Raw genomic sequence first — 20,068 nt, 5'->3', positions numbered from 1 at the left:
TTTTTGTTAGAAGAAAAGTGTTGAGTTTATGCAACAATTTTTGCCCATTTTCTTAAAGAATGCCAATAATTCTGGTGTTGGCTTTATGTATTTTGGCTAATGTTTATATACTTTGTTGGGGTGTTAATATAAAATGTGTGTATGTATTTTTTTTTTAAAGGTGACTTCATAAATAGATGTCAAATAATTATGAAAGTCTTTCTGGTGAAAAAGTTTCAGTCATGATTTAGATCAAGGACTTTATTGAAATGCAGGATATATGCAGACAATTATGTTTAATTAGGGTCCAGGAATACTTTCTCCTTTATTGAGAGCATGGAAATGATTCTATAAAAAAACAAAATTGAAATACCAACAAAAATGTGCTGCAAAAAAATTCAAGGCATTGAACAAAAATAAACCAAAATAAATAAACACATTTATCAAAAACAATGAAAAAGAACAAAAATTGTATTTTACAGATGCGAATGTAAACTGAAACAAACAAAAAAAGAAACAAACAAACAAAAAAAACTGTACCAAGCATGTTTTCTGTTCCCCGTCGTGTAAAACATTTACAATAGTATTATAAATGATACTACTGTTTAAAAAAAATGATAGGCGTGTTTAGGGGGCGGGAGGATCGTCCCACTGAAAATAAATTCTGTAATGAGAGCAGTATGATGTACAGATATGATTTTGGTGTCATGTCCTTTTATTCCCTGTATGGCCTTTAAAACACATAACATTAACTTACAGGAGTCCAGGAACCTTAAAATGACAATTGTGCACGCTACATTATGATTTTCATTCCTAAACTGCCCAAGAACTAGATTTTCCACAGTGGCCACTTTGCTGATACATTAATCAACAAAAAAAAGTCCTGTACCTATCTTCACTATTGTTTCAGTTCCTAATGACAGTCGCACTACTCTCTCTACGACACGCAGATTCACAATGAAAGGCTGGTTAAGCTCATTCCCCACCCTTCCCCATGAACATAAATACAGCCAAGCAGCAAGCGGTGACAGGAGAGTAAGACAATACAGTACATACACCATATGCTGGAATACCTTCATGAAAAACATGACTAATGAGCTTTTGGAGATTTCTGAAAATGCTGACAAACTGTCCAACACTCACTATTGCGTATCTAATTCCCTGTAATTGCATACTCTGATTAGAGAACGTTAGTGTATTGAGATTTAAAACGTAACGTGTTCGACTGACCGTAACGTATTCAGAATGTGAATGAGCCTTGCATTAAAGGCTGTTTGTTCGAAGGCTCAGGTCACAGTAACACAAAGCACACAGATCTTAGCAAATGAGAGATGTTCAACACATAACCATGTTACATTTCACTAATACATTGTCTAATACTGCATATTTTCCCGAACACTTCCTTCCAACGTTGGGAAAATGAAACGATGGCTAAATGTCAGACATTTGCTGATTTTTAAATTGATATTGGAACCTTGTACTAAGTTTGCTACCTATCCATCAGTCTAAAAGGTTACAAAAACAATCAGTGCATGAAGATTGAGTAATTCAGTAAATGTTCTGTTTACTGGAGCCAAAATCACTGAGCTGACTTATACTAATTTTAATAGCGTAAATGCACTTTGTGTAATCAAGAAATCAGATTTCCAAAAAAAATCAGTTGAATAAACTGGATGAAATTTACAGTTGTTGAGTGCACGCATAGCATTTGACTTACTTTGGTAAGCTGGTTCATGTTTAGCTTCGTAATCTTTAACACTTCTCATAAAGTTTCCCTTCAAGGTTAAATCTCTGTCAAGTCTTTTAAACCAACACCATCTCATTTCTGACACAAAAGTCACTTTATAAGAAGTTGCTATTCGCAGAAGAGAATGCTTACAGAGGAGAGAAGACAGGCACTCGGAGTCGTTTTTGCTGAAGTTGAATTATGAAGTCCACTTGCTTCATGCCTGGATGAGCGCATACACACTTGCAGCACATACAAGCAGTTGGTTCTAACATCAGACACACAGACTTGAGGAAGAAGTCCAGCATAACAAGCCTCAGATCAATGGCCCTTCACCTCTTCTTCACCAGCAGCTGTGTGTGCTTGTGTAGCTGCACTGTATATGTGTATATCACTGTCCAAATCCACAGGTGTGACTTTCAATAACTTCACTTGGAGAAAGATGGACATTCCAGTGGAGCGCAGGAAGGGAGGGGTACAGACAGTATGTACAGGTAAAGGTCTATCAGTTCAGAGAAAATTAGGTATTAGAGGTCCAGTTCGCTCAATTCTGAGGGTTCTTGTCCTTCACTTGTTACTAATGGCGCTCGCCTCTCCACTGGCTTGAGGACGGCTCATTCCAGGGCTGGGGAGCTCTCGGTTAGGGGAGATGGTGGAGGAGGGTTTGGAGGCTCCACTGCTGGGCTTGGGTTTGGGTGTGGTGGGACTCGCCAGGGCTAGACTGGTAAGAGCGTCGAGGGTTCCATCAGGGTCTACCATGATATTTATGGCTACAGAACAGAGAGGAAGATTTTTCTTAAATATATATACTCAAAGTACATAAACATACTTATTATATTAAATACCAGTACTACATGAAAACTGATTCCCACTGTGCTGCTGCGAAGCCAAAAGTTAATCAGATTTATGAAGTAAATTAAAACTGGAGCCCGAGCCTGTGCAGCAGAGAAGGAAGGCAGTGTTTCTGTCTGATTCCCATCCGTACTCATTATGGACATGTTACAGAATTTACTTCCATTAACTGATAAAAAGGAGAGCTTTGTGTACAAGCATGCAGTGCGTCATCTTCCAAAAATAAATGGAATACCTAATAAGAGGTTAATTATTCTTCAACCTGCAGGAAATTATACATTTACAGCAATTACAGTGCTCTGAGATGGATGACAGCTACTTTACTTTTCTGGAAAAAGACGGTCTAATGAGGCTACTGGTGAAACCATTAAACAGAAATATATACATATAATATAATAATGCAGAATAATAACCATAAAAAACAGGAGTTGTAACAGAGGATTAGCCATGCCCACATTAACGCTATAGCCTGCACGTTCAGGCTCCATTTTTAAACCATACAACTATTCACATGCAATGAATATACTATATACTAGTGCTTTGTATACCATCTTCTATAATACACATATCATTCATTCATTTATTCATTTACAGTGACCATTCATCGTGGTCAGGGTCACAGCCGATCTGGAGCCTAACCCGGAAACACTGGGCATGAAGCAGGAATACACTCTGGTTGAGATGGTAGTCCATCACAGAGCACCATGCACACACATTCACACACACATTCACACACACATTCACACACTCATTCACACCTAGCGGCAATAATTTAGAGTCACCAGTTTACCTACTGGCATGTTTTATGGAGATGGGAGGAAAACCACACGGACACAGAGAGAACATGCACAGAAAGCTCAGGATCAAACCGAGGACCCTGGAGCTGTGAGTTCATAAACATATATCATTGAGAAATATCCTGAAAGAGACTCTGACATAAAACTATCTTTTAGAACCAACAAAACCCAGTTTTAAAACATGTTACAGGAAATTACTAGGACTAGGGCTTTATATTCATTTCTATAAGTTTGGGTGGGGTTAAAAATGGTACTGCAGCCAGCCACTAGAGGGCATCAGTGACATTTTGGCTTCACTCTTTAATGGATATCATGTTGTCCATCATAATACGGTATACACTTTATACTTGCAAAGATTCAAGGTCTCAACAGCACAGATTTTAATCAGTGAGCTAACGCTGCTCAAATCTCTCTTCAGAGAAGAGGTCAAATCAGACACTCTGGACCAAAAGCTTGAGTGTGAGTAAGCAGTTACGAGAAGGATGACGTATTGGTTTCAACCTCACCTTGGATCTGCTTTTCCACCCTCTTCAGCTCTGTTAGAATGGTCGAGATTTCCTATAAAAATTACAAAATCATTTGTATTAATAATAATATTACAAAGTATTAAGTGGTATTCTGGAGACTAGCAAACCTGGTCAAATATCTAAAACTGGTGCTTTGACATGCTTATATAAGGTGACAATAGTGATTGTCTTATTGAACACACCTTGTTAGTGGTTTTGAGAAGTGGTATATCAGTCTCGGAGCTCAGTTTGCTCTCAATGTCGTCCCAGTTCCTGTCCTTGTCCTTGAACAAAATCCTTGATGATAGAACACAAGCATTTCCAACATTATGCTTCAGTAAAATAACTCACATATTTCTGTGCTTTGTATTTGGTAATGATGATGATGAGTGTGAATTCTTTTAGTACTGACTTGATTTTGCCTGCTGTTTTGTCCACAGACTGGCGGACTTTGGAGGACAACTGAGCGACTGATGTCAGCAGCAAGCTGTCTAGCACCGCCTGCAAGATCATACAACAGGATTGTAAGCATTTCAGACATAAAAACACAACTATACTCCAGAGTGTAGATTAGTTTGAAGAAGTATGTGTATGTCCATGTGCAATGTACACATTAAAAGATTACTTTAAAAGACATATAAAATGACTAACACTTACAAACTGCATTCGTAATCTGAAAATATGGTAAAGTACCACAGTGCAGAGAAAAAAATTCATCCGACTGTCAAAGTAATGAGATCAGCAGTCATATTAGAATGAAACCAAGGGCACTTCTTCACCTCATGTACACTTGGTAAAGGTTTATTCATTTGCCGAATCAGAACAAAATTCATACTTTTGAATCATTTCCTTTTTGGTCTGGTTTCACACTGCACTTAATTAAACAAACCAAAAGGGTGTGTAGGGTTGAAAACATACTTGTAGATCTCTTTTATTCACTGGTCAGAAACACAGAAATGGAAACAAGTAAACAAATTTTTAACAAGTGTACATATTAATCATAAAAATTAAGAAACATGGAGAACACAGAGTCTGAGCTAAATATATTATTACATAATTAAGAGTTCATACAAAAAACTCTTCATAGTTACATAGTAAGTGGTAAGTAAATAACCAAAATATTTTGAATATCATATCCACCATTTATTTTCTCTCTTTCTTTATCAGTCCAGATATCCAGAACACATGGCATTTCCTGCAGCTCTGAGCTCTGTCCTTTGGCCCAGATTGCACCTCAAAAAAACTGTCGTCCACAACCCAAAATACACAGCATATTTGGTTCAATTCCTGCAGTTGGGTCGATTCAGGGTCAAATCGCTTTCTCACTGGAATCGAACCGAGTTTGATTGGAACCAGACTGAGACTACCTTACTCAGACAGTCTTAGACATGTTGGTTTGGTCCGCACCCGAGTGTGATTGCAGCGTTTTCACTCTCCTTGTCTAAATGAACCGCACAGATGGTAGAAAACTCAAAGGGCTTGATTCAAAAGGACTAAATGCTGCATATGGGAAGCTGCATCTATCTTCACACACAATGAACATGTATGAGTCTAAATTTCAGTATGTATATCTTACAGTGGTGCATTTATTAGGTTCATACCGGTCTGACCTCATCTCGGTTCCATGTGCGTCTGCGCAGGGCATGCTGGGGGTCCAGACTGTCCGGGGCTCGAGGCCGCAGCTCCACTGGTCGTCCGTTCATCTCTGGAGTCTTGGTCTGCACCACAGGGGGGATCTTCCGAAAGTTCAAACTTTCATCAAAAACTCGCTCTACCAACTACAAGTAATGAAATGAGAGGGTGAAGTGATGAAGAATGGAGGTCAGTGTTACTGCTGCTCTGCTCTGTAACGTTATATAATATAAATGCTCCCGATTGTTATCCTGACCATGGATGGGATAGATTGGGAAGTCTCTGTGGCTAACAGGGAATGAAAGCTACATGTTTACAGGCTTTTATAAGCATTATCAAAATGTTTATTGAAAAGCCCATATTTTAGTCTTTAAGCTGGTGGTGTGGTGTAAGTTCTCTAGGGAAGTGGGCTGTACCTCCTCCCTGGTGTCGATGGCAGAGCCGGGCGTGGTGGCCGCCGTGCTCACCGTGGTGCTTGGTGCTGTGCCGGAGGAGCTGACCGAGTCGATCTCGCCGGCCACGTCATGGATCTCTCGCGCCAGAATGGCCAGATCCTTGGCCAAGTCCTGACTGATCCTGCGCACACAGGGGAATAACCTGTTAACCATCAGAGGGGTGCCCAAAACTAGGGGAGGTCATAAACATGCAAAACAAGGCACAAAAGTCACACAAGGTGGGCCCTGCACAGCATGCTCACAAAACCAGTGGAAAACCAAAATACATAACGCCAATGAAACAAAAAAACATAACTGTACATCATTAGACATGCATTATATACACTTTATTCTCAAACTCTGTATGCAGTTCACTCAAGTAATAGTCACAGACTTGCTGATGTGGTTTCAAACATAGTATGACTTTAATGATAACAAATAAAACTTCACATTACGGGTGTAGCCATCTTGGAAAAATACCATCATTAGTGCAATTTGGTATCATCCTGCCACCTAGGCCTGTCTCACAAAGTTGACATTGGAAATTTTGTGGATGATAATATAGGTTTGAACTTAACATCTTTTCAAGAAAATATGACTATCCCTGCTATCTATCATCATTTATAGAAAAGATTTTGAGACATGAGACAGACTTCCATGAGAGAGTGAGAGTGGGTTCCTGACTGATTAACTACATATTGGGTAACATTTAGACATATTTCTGTTTTGACAGATTCAGCAAACTTACACGAGAATAAATATAATCGTAAGGGGTACAATGAAATTCCCCTGCGGCAGTGGCTGCTACTCTGAGCACATGATGAACATCTGGCTGAACCGTGCTGCGTAATCACTATTTTGTTATTTTCTTACACAGGAGCATTGTAGTGAAGTTGGAGTGCTCTGCTCTCTACTGATTTTACATGTGATTAGCAGTAAGAGACAGCTGCAGGCATAAAATTGTTTCAGAAAGAGAGCAAGAGGAAAAGAATAGTGAATAAGAGAGACTGAGTGGAGAGAATAAACAGATGGAGTGCTCTGTGGTCATAATGTACAGGAAGTCAGTCTGTGTCTCTGTGTTAACGTCCTCTCTAACTCCTCCACCCTCAACAACCTCAGAGCAGTGTTCGAATGGAATGGACAAAGAAATCTGTGACTAGACTTCAGTGTCTGTCTCCACAAGGCAGCTAAGTATTATCGTAAATAGAAAATTGAAGACATTGAAATGAAGTGGCGACATTAAAACCTGCCTAATTCACAAAGATTGTGATCGTCCACTCAGTATAGTGTATAATCTTTGCTCCTTTAGTAAGAAAGGGAGTGGATTCTAGTTCTATTTCCTTGTAGGTGGCTATGGAGTGCCCTTGTAGTGAGTCTGAGGAACATGGAGTTGATCAGTACCTGGCAATCTCTTCGCTGTGAGCTGTCCAGTCTCTGATGTACTCCTCCTGCTCCCTCATCCTGTGTTTGATGGTGATGCTGCCCGGGCTTGCTGTCACTGTGCCCGAGCTGCTCAGTCTACTGGTACGCAGAGCAGTGCCTGGTCTCAGACGCCCGGCTTTGGGGGAGTTCCTGTTCGAGCCAAACTCGTCCTCAGAGGTTGAGCCGTATTCTGTATTAAGTCGCCGCCACCTGCTGCTGGCTGCAGACACACAGGAACTTGTGGTTATTGTGTGGACCAGAGGCTATACCAGCTGACCATATTTTAGACTTCTAAATATGCTACAGCACCAGCAAATCATAGTTTATCTACTGCGAGAAGCTGAGTGAATAATAGCATATTGAACATGCCATATACTACAAAATAAATATGGTTCTAATGAAAGCATGAGAGAGAGAGAGAGAGAGAGAGAGAGAGAGAGAGAGAAGGGGGGGGGTGATGAGGGGTGAGGAAAAAGGGTTCAAAAATCTCGTCATTATTTGAGATCAAGATTCTTGTCAGTATTAGACACAGCAGCAGTGAAACCTGCGTTAGAAGATGAGAAGAACAGCAAAGGCACAAATGGTTCAAATGTATCATCGCCATTCCCACTGACACAAGGTTTAATCACATGACCATTTGTTTTGTTAATATCTACCCATGGCCACACATGATTCTTTTTCTTTAGAATAAAATAAATCTTAATAATAGAATGAATAGAATAATCACTAATACCCAGCTATCGTGATATTAATATTATATATGTGCAATCAAACAATATAACATGCCTTACATTAGTCCTGCAAAACCTTGTTACAATCAGGATTGGACAGGATTTTTTTTTATATATATAAAGTCAAATATCAAGTCAGTGCACATGATCCCAGAACAAGCAAAAAATAAATAACAATCTATCCAATGCACTATAGCATCCCCCAGCAAAAAAAAAAAAGGAAAAAAAAAATTCTGGTTAATGTTACAACCAAGCTCATACTCTGCGATCTTCTCTATGTTATGTCATCATTAACTATAAAAAAATATAGGCTTTGACATTGTGCTTGCTCATCATATGCCTGAGCAGTCTGAATGATTGCCATCAGGGGGAGCCTATCCAACACAAGCTGTACTTGAAGCCTTTAATTCCCCTTGCTCAAAGCTTGCATCAGCAGAGTCTGGTGACTTTGCGTATTGGGACATTTGGCATATGTTGTACACTTTGCTCTGTGCTGTGGCCCCCAGACATCATTACCTAAAGAGTACACCCAAACCCTCTAATCCAGAGGTTATCTGTTCTGAAACAACTTATTCTAAATAAAATTTCCAAAAAAAGAAGAAAAAAAAAAGTAAGTAAATTTAATTCTTTTTAAGTCCAGCTTGTCTTTTCACACTAATCATCTCCTTGAGAGTGTGGGCTTTGCATTCTTCTCAATGTACTGTATTAATCTTTCAACCTTTTAAAGACTCATTTTGCATTATTTCTGTTTCTTATCATGACGAAAATGCATAATTCAAATGCATTGGAACAAAAGAAAAATAATATAACTACACTAATGCTAGTTCACTAGAACCACCTAAAGGTGGTCCAGTCATCCAACATGACCATCTTTTCCATGGTCCATCCTCCCCCAAATATGGGGATTTGGGTGTACTGAAAATATGCAGCTTAAGTATGCACATAAATTTCTAAATATATGAATATATGATTTTACTGTGGAACTTCTACATTCAAGAGTTTATGAAAACCACACCCACAGAATGCAAGGCTCTTATCAAGGTCCTGGAAAGGAGCACTGTAAGTATTTGCATGTTTTCATTATTGCATTAGATTCATATTTGACCAAGGTCTGACATGCACAGACGATGGCACAAATACACAAAAGCACACAAGCACACACACACACACAGCAAAAAGCACACGCAGCCCAGAGGTGGTACAGTACCCATGGGCTCCTCGTCTGCTAGGTCATCCTCTGGCTCTGGTTGAGACATCTCTGTGTGAATGTGCTCTTTATGAATAACATATGCATGCAGGGACAACAACAGATGACAGACAACAACAATCAGGCATACAGAGAAAGAAATGTCGGTGTCTGTGGGAAAGAAAACTGGTCTCAGAATGGGTACATCTCTCTGTGTAGACCTCACTAACCCTTATTTTAATTTGTCAGAGCTACTTCCTGGCAATTACAGTGTATGTGTTGAGGCGAAGGCATCTATCCCATCTATCCCAGACACAAGTTCTACATCCTGTTTACCGATCTGCCCTTGAGATATGAATCTGATGATCGTTCTTCTTGCCAGGACATTTCCAGTGGAACACCCTGTTTCAGAAAAGCTGCGTGTTTAATGCCAGCACACAGTGTGGTGCAATGTAACTGGCTGAGACTGAGAGAAGGCAACCAAAATCAATAATTGATGCCATTAAGCCCAGAAGCCTGAGACACGGCCAGAAAGAAACGTTTCCCCCTAGTGAAATGGGCCAGGCAAACTGAAAACATGTCTAATCTCTCTAGACATGAGGCCTCAATGAAGTTGAATCCAGGGTTAACTCTTTATACATGAGTGGCATTGAAAACATTCATGACAGTCTTGACACAAAAACCTAAATGCTCAATGAGCACTTCATGAACATGTCTTGATATGCTCCAGTTACTCCTGTCATAGTTGAGTGGTTAAAGGCCTGTTTTTTGTACATGTACTCAGTGGTCACTTTGGTCCATTTTAAAATAACTTTTATAATAAGGTTTATGAGGCTCAATATAAAAGGACTAGATAATTCGTAATTTAAACCCTGGCAGGCCAATCATAATTGGAGTAATTTGTGTCAGGTTAGCCACTGATGCTAGTGTCTGGAGGCAGCCGAAGTCACTGAAATGTTTGGCGGTAACTATGGTGAAGAGAAATGCTAAATGTGACTAGCTGGTGAATAGGTTGTACATTTTAGTAGTGGACTATTAAGCTAAACACCCTGGGTAGTCATTTTGAGGAACAACTTACTGTATTGAAGAAAGCAGAAGAAGCACAGAATTAAGAGATTGCTTGATGTTATATCAAGTATCAAGTATCATGGAGCTTGTCTTCAAATTCTCTTATTCTAAATTAATCTTATAGCATTCTTGTAGTCCTTTTTATGGTTAACCAATTAGGATAGTGTGGTTATACATAATTCATTTCCATTGCGACAATACTTAATTCCATACCATACCAGGGAAGGAGTAATGTGAGTAATGTGTCACCTGCTGGAGCACTGGAGATGGATGGCGTGGTCTTGGTTTTGGTGTCTGTCAGCTTGGAGACACTGTTTGCCCGAAGGCGTGGGTTCAGCTTGCTGTCGGCTGGGTTGGTCGGGCGCAAGCCCAGTCTCAGAGCTGTCTCAGCTGATATCCTCGATGTAGTGCTGCGGGACACTGTGGCTTCTGAGTCACTGCGCGCTGACATGGACCCAAGCCTGGTGCGTCTGGGCTGTGCCAGCATGTCGATGCGAGATGGTGCCTTCCTGCCTGATGGTGGCCTGGATGTGGAGCTGGTTGTGGACACTTCGGATGCAACTGATACCCGGTCCGCATCTGCCAGGTCTGTGTCAGATGTGTCTCCAAGTCGAGCACGTCTCAGAAGAGATGCCCTTGTGGGCCGAGGCTGAGGCAACTGAGGCTTGCCCATAGTAGCAGTGCTGGCTTGGGGCGTCCTGCTGGATTTAGCGGCTCTAGCAACTTTAGAGGAGTCCAGTTTGGAGTGCAGCAAGTCATCAGTGAAGGTGAATGGGTTACGCCCATTCTCCTGGTCATCAGAGAGTACGTCAGAAATGGGCAACGAGGATGTCTGCTCGTCATCTGTCAGGTCCATGGAGGGCTGGCGGGCACGCTGACTTGTATGGGCAGAGCGACGGGTATCCAGACGCCCATCTGAGGTCTTGGGTTTGGCTTTCCTCTCCAGTCGATCCCGTGCATTGGTTGTGCTCTTTCCAGCTGAGCTCATGTTGCTTTTCTCTCTGTGCAGACTGCTGAGAGAACGGCGCTTCTGTGGCATTTCAGTGCGGCCTGCTGCTTTAGCTGCATCAGCATCCAACTCTGGGGAAAAAGAGCGTCCTGAAGGGTAGCCAGGGGGTGGCGACGGGTCCAGCTTTTTCTCATCCCGCAGCTTGGCCTCTAGAAAGGCCATAACAGCCTCTGTGTCTTTGAGCAGTGTGGCCGTGTCCATGCTGCCAGCTGAGTCACTGCGCTCTCGGCCGCCAGACTGCCGTTGGTTGATGCGTGGGATAAGCTCAAGTGGCACATTGGCACTTGGCTTGTCGATGGTAAAGCTGCCTTGACGCACCAGGGGCTTCCCGCTCCGCTCGCCATCACTCACTTTGCTCCTGTCCTCAGCACGCCTCCTGCGAGACTCCTCACTCTGCTTCTCTACAACTCCCACAGGAGGCGCAGGTGGCTTGGAAGAGGCTGTCTGCACTTCATTTGTCTTTCCACTCGTAATGTCTTTCTTGGTGGGAGTGGAAACACATTCACCATCTCCTTTGTGCTGTTTTTCTTGGAGTTCTGTGTCTTGCTTCTCACCGATCTCAGAGCGTAGTCCTATGGTGGTGGAGGACTTCCCCGGCCTGCTTTTCTCCTCAGTGGGGAGCTGAGGCAGTGTCCTCCTCTTCCGTTCAGCCTGGCTGGAGGTAGCAGAGCTGGTGCTCCTCAAAGACACACCTGACTCAAATGCATCAGCTTCTGAAAGACAAATATTATGACATGCTTATGGATTTGAAGATAAGATTAGTAGTAGATTGGTAGTGGCACATTGATGTTGCTGAGTCATCAGGAAATTATTACACTTTCCAACAACAAGAAGCTGCTGTGTTTATGTACCACATCATTAGTCTGCCTAAATATGGCAGAAATTTGAATTTTTGCATTTGTTAATGGTAGCTAGCTAGCAATTTTCTTTTCCCAGATGCAAGCAACAGCAAAGTCCTTGTAATAAATCTGTCCACTCTGCAACTATCTTTTCAACCCTCAAAGGCAGTTATTGTCAGTCATACAAGACCAGGTACCTATCTACTTGAATGGGGAGAAACTGATCAACAAGATGATGTTTCAAACACAGATTTGAATTGGATCTTATTAAATGAGGGGAGGGACTTGCTTAATACAGCTGCCATGCTGAGTGTAAGTCGTATTCATATTTTAATCAGTGGGCTGTCTCTACGCAAACTGTCTTTGGCAACAGTAAGAAAACAGTGAGGCAAAATTTTCCATTTGTGCCCTACTTACTATTTTTCTAATGACCAAAGAGACAGTCCCACCCACTTGTTCTCTTTTGGCTCACAGGTTTATGAATTCACAGATCAAAGTTCACCTATATAAAGTAGGCACAAAGCAAAAGAAACCACTACCAGAAGCAAATGTGTATCTTTCACGTCCTGCGTCCTTTCCCCTTCGGTGAACTGGCTTTTTTGCTGGGTGAATTTTATTTTTGTTTGGTCTGACCACTGCTTTCGCTGAGAAAGCACAAAATCATAGTTTTTAGCTCCTGTATCACTGTATGCAAGGAGCCAAAATCTAAACTGCTATGGCTAAAAATCCTGACATCTCTGGTTCTCCTCATAAAATTAAAAAAACATTAAAAAAAAAAAATCTGTTTTGAGCCATGACTGCTGGTGACAGTTTGTCTATTAATAATATGGAAAATATACCAGCAATTCAAATTTTACATCAGGGTATTGTAGTGTATCTAGAGACAGAGACATATACCTCGCTCTTGATGGACGAAGTGTGTGGGTTCTGCCCCGGAACCTTCAGGATCAGTTCTTGTGTGATTAGCAGCTAAAGTGGCCCATTGGGAAACCCAGTGTGCACTGCCAACTGCAACCGATTCCTCCAAAAGGCCCTACAAATAAAATACATATGTATTCAATCAGTACATCCCGCCCATTGAGTCACATCAAAATCCCCCCTTTACGTCTGATAACATAATTTGCAGTTTTGCTTATATTATTCTTCTTGATGTGTCTTGTATAGTGCATTGTCCAGTGTACTGTACTGTGTACTAAAATGTTCCAGTGTATACAAGTATATGGATGGGATTGCAATAAAATATACATGATGATTTATTAATTAGCTATAAGTTAATGCTCGAATATTAATGCAAGAGGCTTAATTGGTTGATCCATGTAAAATTAATCAGCCTCTTTCCCATATTTATTCTGTATCACACGGTAATCCACCTCCATCACAAACCAAAATTTTAAACACGTATCTAATGTTGTATGGGCTCTGTTTTTTTTTATCTAAAATAATTATCGCTAAAGAAATTTTCTCCTCCTTGGTAATGTAAGACTAACCTTTCAAGCAGTATTCACCTCATAGACCCTTCGTGGCCCAACTCCAGTCGTGCACAGCTTGGGGATTCAACTAACATGTTAATTATGAGTTTTAGAGCAGGGAAATCACCAAACTGGGTTGAACTCTGGCTCTCTAGCACTGGAGTTAGGCACTGTGATCTAGTGTCTATTGTCTTTAAACACAATGCCACTAGGATAGTGGGGTTTGTTGACTGCATGGCTCCATTATTCTTGGCCATGTTTATGTGCCTTGAGGGGAAGGGAGCACTGTTCCTGCTTCTTCCCCTTAACTGGGTCAGTGAGTGAGCGGCTTACTCTATTTAACCAAAAAGCGGTCAAATAAGGGAATGTCTGGCACAGAATAAAGGCGACTTTAATATGCCTTCTTCAGTGGCAGTCTGACAATCTGAGTTTTAAACAGCCTAGCTTTCCTCCAAGAATTAAGAATTAACTATGGTTTCTTCACTGACTTTCAAATAATATTAGTTTTTAAGAGAACCCTGCACAAACAGTAGGGTCCAGAAATATGAGAATTCTTTTTGCACACAGAACATTTGTTATAAAAATATATAAAGTATATTAAAAATATCAATATCCTGTTTGCACAAAATTTTCTGTATGTTTTTGCTGCACTCGACTAAGGCCATAACTCAACATATGAGTAGGAAAAACCAAAGAAAACACCCTCTCGACTAGGAATTCCTACTCAAACCTGAGTTCAACATGTAACATAAAATCAACAAAGCTGCTCACAGAATCAACAGTAAACAAGGTAGCACTTCCTCACTTTTAAATGAGTTCTACTGTATATACTAGTTTTTGCTTTAGATCAATCAACATACAGACATATTTGCTTGTTAAACCTATTTACTATACAGTTTGCTGTTTTGAGGAGGTACATACAGCACTCATATCACTATTGTTAGCTGGTAGATTGTTGCTAACAAAGAACAAACATGGAGGCGTCCATGTTTTTCCCTACTTTGTAGCTCAAACACATATAGGTCAAAAATCGTCACTTAAATGTCATTAACTGTTGTTATCTCTTAACATCTACAGTAATATCCACTCAATTAATCATGTTTTACACTGTTTTGCATTGTGCCAAAAATAATGATCCCAAAAAATCTTGTCAGATTTCAGTAACAGACTGTGTGTAACATTCTCCGTGTCAGATTATATGATGAAGATCTGCTAATGCTAGACCCGTGATTAGAGAAAATTACTCCATTCTATTTATGTCATTAATCAGTGCAATTAATTTCTCATGCAGAAAGTGGGCTTGCATAAACCTGTTTGAGAAATATATCTTGTTTCTGAAATACAATTTAACAAAATTTTATTACTGATAAATAATAATAATAAATGATAGCTGTTTGTACTAATCAAATGCAGTCCTGCTCTAAAAGCCCTTCAATAGCTATGAAAAAAAGCAGGCCAATTGAGCATGTGGTGCACAGCCACACAATAAACAATTAATGTGTCACCCCCAGGACTTCAGAATTACCTCAGCTTTAGTGCTGCTGGCCTTCTTACTGTCCTTAGTTTTCTGTTTCACTGGGCAACCGGGACCCTGAGGGTTCTCCACCCCAAACACCTACACAAAAAGGACAGAAGAGCATGAGGAATAAGGGCTCCTTCACTCAGCACAAAGCCATGAGACTCTGACACCTGAGTGGGGAAACATATGCTTCAAAGCAGAGCGACTGCACAGCGCATGTCCCGAAGCCTTGATTCCATAGCAACAGTGTGAAAAAGAGAGTGTTAATTAGCAAAGCTGCTTAAAGAGCTCACCTTAAAACTGAATAAAAGGCTCTTGATAACATTAACAACATTCATATACAATTTATTTACCCATTCATTCATCCTGTCATTTACACTTTTTTATTTATTCAACAGGCAAAGCCTTGAAGCGACAATTTAATTTCTTGGTTTGAGTATTGTGCTGTTTTTTTTCTGTTTAAATTAAATGTGCCACTAGAAGAATAGCAATAAAATAAAGAGCTTAATAGCTCCCTTAAACAGACTAATGGAAGAACTGCATGGTTAGCTACAGAAGAGCATTACAAACACATTAGATATAGAGTCACAGAAAGCTCGCTGTGCAAACAGAGCTCCAGGGACAACACACCATACACAATGCACTACAGAAAGATCGTAAAGGATCATGGGAAGAAGAGCAGGACAAACTGCCTTGATCTATTGAGCTGTACTGTTATCAACATCATATAACATCATAACTGCCTGAGAATTGCCTTTTAACCTGTCTTTAAAGCTTTTACACAGTCATCGCTATTTATACCAAGTGTACAAGCGCTGCACTGTGACACAGTGAGAGATCGGTTCATTTGGCTTATAATGATTCAAAATATTAAACTTTTTTTTTTTTTAATCAGAAGTAACTTTCAATTGAGGCATGACTACCTGCACATGTGCATTTACACAGTCACTTTCCATTTGTTTAAAGATACATAAAACAATACAGATATGAAAAAGCATCTGTTATGGGGTTCATCATAGAACCTTCAAGGATTCCCCCAGGGGAGGGATATTCAACTAAAAATTCAACACTACATAAAATTCCTTACTTATAAAGATCTGGATGAACAAATAGCATGACTGAATAGCAATAATGGTTACCTCTTAATTTTTAAACATTAGGGATTAGTGTATGGATATCAATAAACAATTTCAGAATCAGAATCAGAAAGAGCTTTTATTGCCAAGTGTGCTCACACACACAAGGAATTTGACTTGGTATGAAGCTTCCAGAACACACATACCAATAAGACAGCAAGACATATAATAATAAAAATTGCAAATAATAATAATATATAATAATATATATAATATATATATATATATATATATATATATATATATATATATATATATATATATACACACACAGTTAGGTCCGGAGGTATTTAGACAATGACAGAGTTTTTGTGATTTTGCCTTTATACACCACCACAATATAATATAATAAAGTTTTGTTTTGCAGTGGCACTTCATGGTACTACTTTTGACTAGTGCCATAGATTCTGAACAGATGAGAATGTGATGCAGGAAGAAAAGCATATACTTCTTTAACTATTGTTTTCTTTGTCTAATTTTTTTCAAAACAAGTCATGTCGCTGGTTCGCTAATCAGACCAGATAGGGAAAATAAAGCAAAAAATCTTTCAGAGCTAATGTCTCTAGCACTGTAGCTAATCTCTGGCTAAATAATTTACATAAATGCATGTGATTGGATAAACATCGGAACTGCTACAAAATCCGTGATGGTTCAAATTCAAAACTAGAGTTGCTGAACTATGGATCTTTCTTTTCACATTTTTTTTCGTTTATAGGCTCTGCTGCAGTATTTTTTCTAGTACTCAGTTTGGTCTGCTGAAATACTAATGCTGATAACCAACTGATGACCCCTGCCCCAAAGCAACAAACCTAAGAACATCTTCAGGTTGATCCTGATTGATCCTGAATATTTTCAGTCTAGAATGTTGATTCAAAATTTAAAATCTGTAGAGTACCTTATCAATCATGCGGCGGGCCTCCTCCTCCTCAGGGTTGTGGTTCTCCAGCTCGATGGTGTAGGTGCCTTTGTCGCTCTGCTCATCATCCTGCTTCTGTGTCTCATCTCCGGGGATCGTCGTCTTGTCCTCTGATCTTTTCTTCTGCAGCAGCCGTGCTGCTGTAGGTGCCACCGTTGCCAGCGCTGATGAAGTGCCCTTAGGATGGGAGGGTGGTGCCGGACACAGTCCCTCTCCTGCCATACCTCCCAAAAGTGGTGCAGTCTGGGAGAAGGAGTAGGAACGGCGTTTGCGAGGGTTCTCCTCGTCGAAGAACTCAATGGTGAAGGCGGTGCGGCTGGTGGAGCCCGAGCCCTCTGCCCCAGTGACTTTGGCACGTGTGAGGCCAGCTGCCTTCAAGCGCTCCTCCAGAGCAGCGTGGCGTCGGCTACCAAAACGCAGGCCAAGACCGTTCTCTGAGTCGCTTTGGGTGCCATCCTCGTGCTTGCTGCCTGTGAAGGGAGAGTGACAAACCTGCATGGTTACTCCATGTTAGCCCAGTTAACCTATTAACTTACAGGAACATGGCCATTGACATGTAACACACAAAATTTGAGTAGGATGTGAATGCAGCTACAACATGACCCTGGACTGTGGGAGGGATGAGTCTGGTACCTCAGGTTCTAGGTGGATTGCACAGCAGGTGCAGCAGCTTGGTGTGAGGAAGTGTGACAGCTGGATGGTAAGAAAAGCAGGATGAAGACATAAAGGAGGAGGAGGGGGATGATGCCTTTTTATTAGCTCAAGCCGTTCAGGCTATACCATGTAGTGAGAGTTGACAGGCAGAGAGAGCCACCCTACACTAAACACTGGCCTCTCATGCAGCAGTCTAATGACAAAAGAGCTTTTCTGTTCCACACAGCTTGCTTTTTGAATCAGCAGAGATTACCACACACGCTCCAAATGAGACATTGTCTCAAAGGAATGTGATCACACACACAGAAACAATCTTAACTGCACCAAAACTGATCTAAGATCGTCAACCACATTCGAGGCACTCTCTATTTAAGCACGCACCTGAGATCATGAATATTAACGTCCTTGTCTTTCGTCTCAGATTTCCTCCGTGTCCTTCTTAGCGCCCTGCACAGAGGATGCTCGTCACATACTAGTGTATTCCCACACACAGCTGCTCCAACATTCATATCCAAAGAATCACCGACCTCCTTAGCAATGCTAAAATTCCGAGTGAAAGCATTGTGTAGACTGAAATACAGCTGCAACAAGAAACAAATCCACCTCAGAAATCACTGAGCCACGCCTCGTAGCAGATTGACTGCAGAGACCAACACGCATAATCAATCACCTGCGCACATAGCTCACGTGTCTCCGTTCACATCTGTTCTGTCAGCGCTTCACTAGCCCCAAAAGCATACAGTCATCATAAATTAGCACCCATTTCATTATGAAAGCCAACTGCGCTGAAAAGAAAGGGCGTTGCTTTTACAAAGCCTGCAGCGTTTGAGTAGAATAAGAGGAGAAAATGCAATCCTACCAGAAAGAAGCATCCAAAAAGATCCATTGATTTTTTTTCCCCCACAAACTCGTCTTTATGTATTAATCTGCATCCTGCATGGACTGAACACTAATCACAGCACAGATGCTGATGATCTGTACAAATCGAATGCCTGTGGTGAGGAAAGGTATGAAAGTGGAGTGTTAAAGCAAGCGTCAGTGGCAGTGCTAAGCTCTAGGTGTTAGGAGAAGATGATTGGGTCATATATTCTGTGATAATGAATGTATCTTTCCAGGAACAACTGCAGAACTCTTAAGCACACTCATAGTCATATTACACATCTTTATTACACATATTATTTTTCATTCTTTCAAAATCTCTGAGCACCTGAACAATAAACCGCCAATCAAAGTATCTTTACTCTTTTAAATGAATATTGACAAGTCTTCAAATAAACATAGTCACCAGTAGATATGTGCAACATTAAAAGTCATTCTTTTGCTGTGCTGAATATTCACTTAGGCTTTAAACACTTAGAATTGTGTGGATTTGACAAAATAGCTTTACCTAGGGGTCTGACGGAGACTATCTAAAATAAACACTGCATACTGCCAATTTCATAATTCACTCTTGTCTGTTTGTGATATTTCTTGTCTTTCTTAAACAGGCTCCATGAACAAGGTAACACACTCCATTCCAAACAGCACAACCTAAATACTTCAGTAGAATCACCCTGAAGATACGCATGGTGAGCATATAAGCACAAAAAGCAGGTCTCTATTCGAAGGACAGTAAGGGGTCAGTGTTCCGATTCGGTCAGATGTTAACTGATACACTATAAAATAGCAAAGGTAAAGTAGAAAAGCTGTAGAAGTGTAAAAAATATGTACACTTTTTAAGTCTCTCTCTTCTGTCCCTTCTTTACTCAGCAATATGGCAAACCCATATTAACCCACACCATTTATTTAAAAAATAGAAAATTTAAATGTAATCAAGTTTACAGTGTGCTGAATCCACCAAATATATGTACAATATACCAGTGGCAATATCACAAACATGTCTGACCCATCATGCTTCTGGGAAATCACCGGGACAATTTAGAAGTTCATATCCGGTAGTGGAGAACACAGGATTCAAAAACACATGTAGGGGTACAGAGCCCTGAAATTCAGACACGCCACCCAGAGTCACACCAGAGAAAGCTGGACCAGAGAGCTAATATTTAACTGCCAGGTTTAATTTAGTTACAGTGTAATGCACAGCTTTTTTTAAAATTATTGTATAATGTTGAATGTTTTAATCAATTAAAAATGGAAACCCAAGACATATATCCAGGCAATGCTCATTTTAGCTGTATCAAAAAATGTATCATA

At 40.5% G+C, this 20,068-nt stretch overlaps 1 protein-coding gene across 20 annotated transcripts in view; it reads right to left on the bottom strand.

Annotated features, from left to right (window-relative positions):
- Positions 1-225: 225 nt before the first annotated feature.
- The window catches only part of cep170aa (centrosomal protein 170Aa), a 62,488-nt gene continuing 42,645 nt past the window's right edge, over positions 226-20,068 (bottom strand). For 3 of the 20 annotated variants that reach the window (XM_053232564.1, XM_026938511.3, XM_034302628.2), the window contains 12 exons: positions 17,201-17,691; positions 15,176-15,265; positions 13,079-13,214; positions 10,583-12,055; positions 9,287-9,352; positions 7,328-7,568; positions 5,909-6,089; positions 5,462-5,638; positions 4,273-4,361; positions 4,064-4,157; positions 3,861-3,912; positions 226-2,475 (listed from right to left, as the gene is read on the bottom strand). In XM_053232564.1, the coding sequence (XP_053088539.1) occupies positions 2,273-2,475; positions 3,861-3,912; positions 4,064-4,157; positions 4,273-4,361; positions 5,462-5,638; positions 5,909-6,089; positions 7,328-7,568; positions 9,287-9,352; positions 10,583-12,055; positions 13,079-13,214; positions 15,176-15,265; positions 17,201-17,691 (3,293 nt within the window). In that variant the 3' untranslated portion in view covers positions 226-2,272. Of the gene's footprint in view, positions 2,476-3,860; positions 3,913-4,063; positions 4,158-4,272; positions 4,362-5,000; positions 5,302-5,461; positions 5,639-5,908; positions 6,090-7,327; positions 7,569-9,286; positions 9,353-10,582; positions 12,056-13,078; positions 13,215-15,175; positions 15,266-17,200; positions 17,692-20,068 lie in introns of those variants that run through there. The other 17 variants (XM_026938591.3, XM_026938519.3, XM_026938555.3 and 14 more) reach the window with 17 other exon arrangements.

The sequence above is a fragment of the Pangasianodon hypophthalmus genome, chromosome 3 (assembly GCF_027358585.1).
Source record: "Pangasianodon hypophthalmus isolate fPanHyp1 chromosome 3, fPanHyp1.pri, whole genome shotgun sequence".
Lineage (NCBI taxonomy): Eukaryota > Metazoa > Chordata > Actinopteri > Siluriformes > Pangasiidae > Pangasianodon > Pangasianodon hypophthalmus.
The sequence above is the reverse complement of the archived record's forward strand: the minus strand, read 5'-3'. Positions and strand labels throughout refer to the sequence as shown.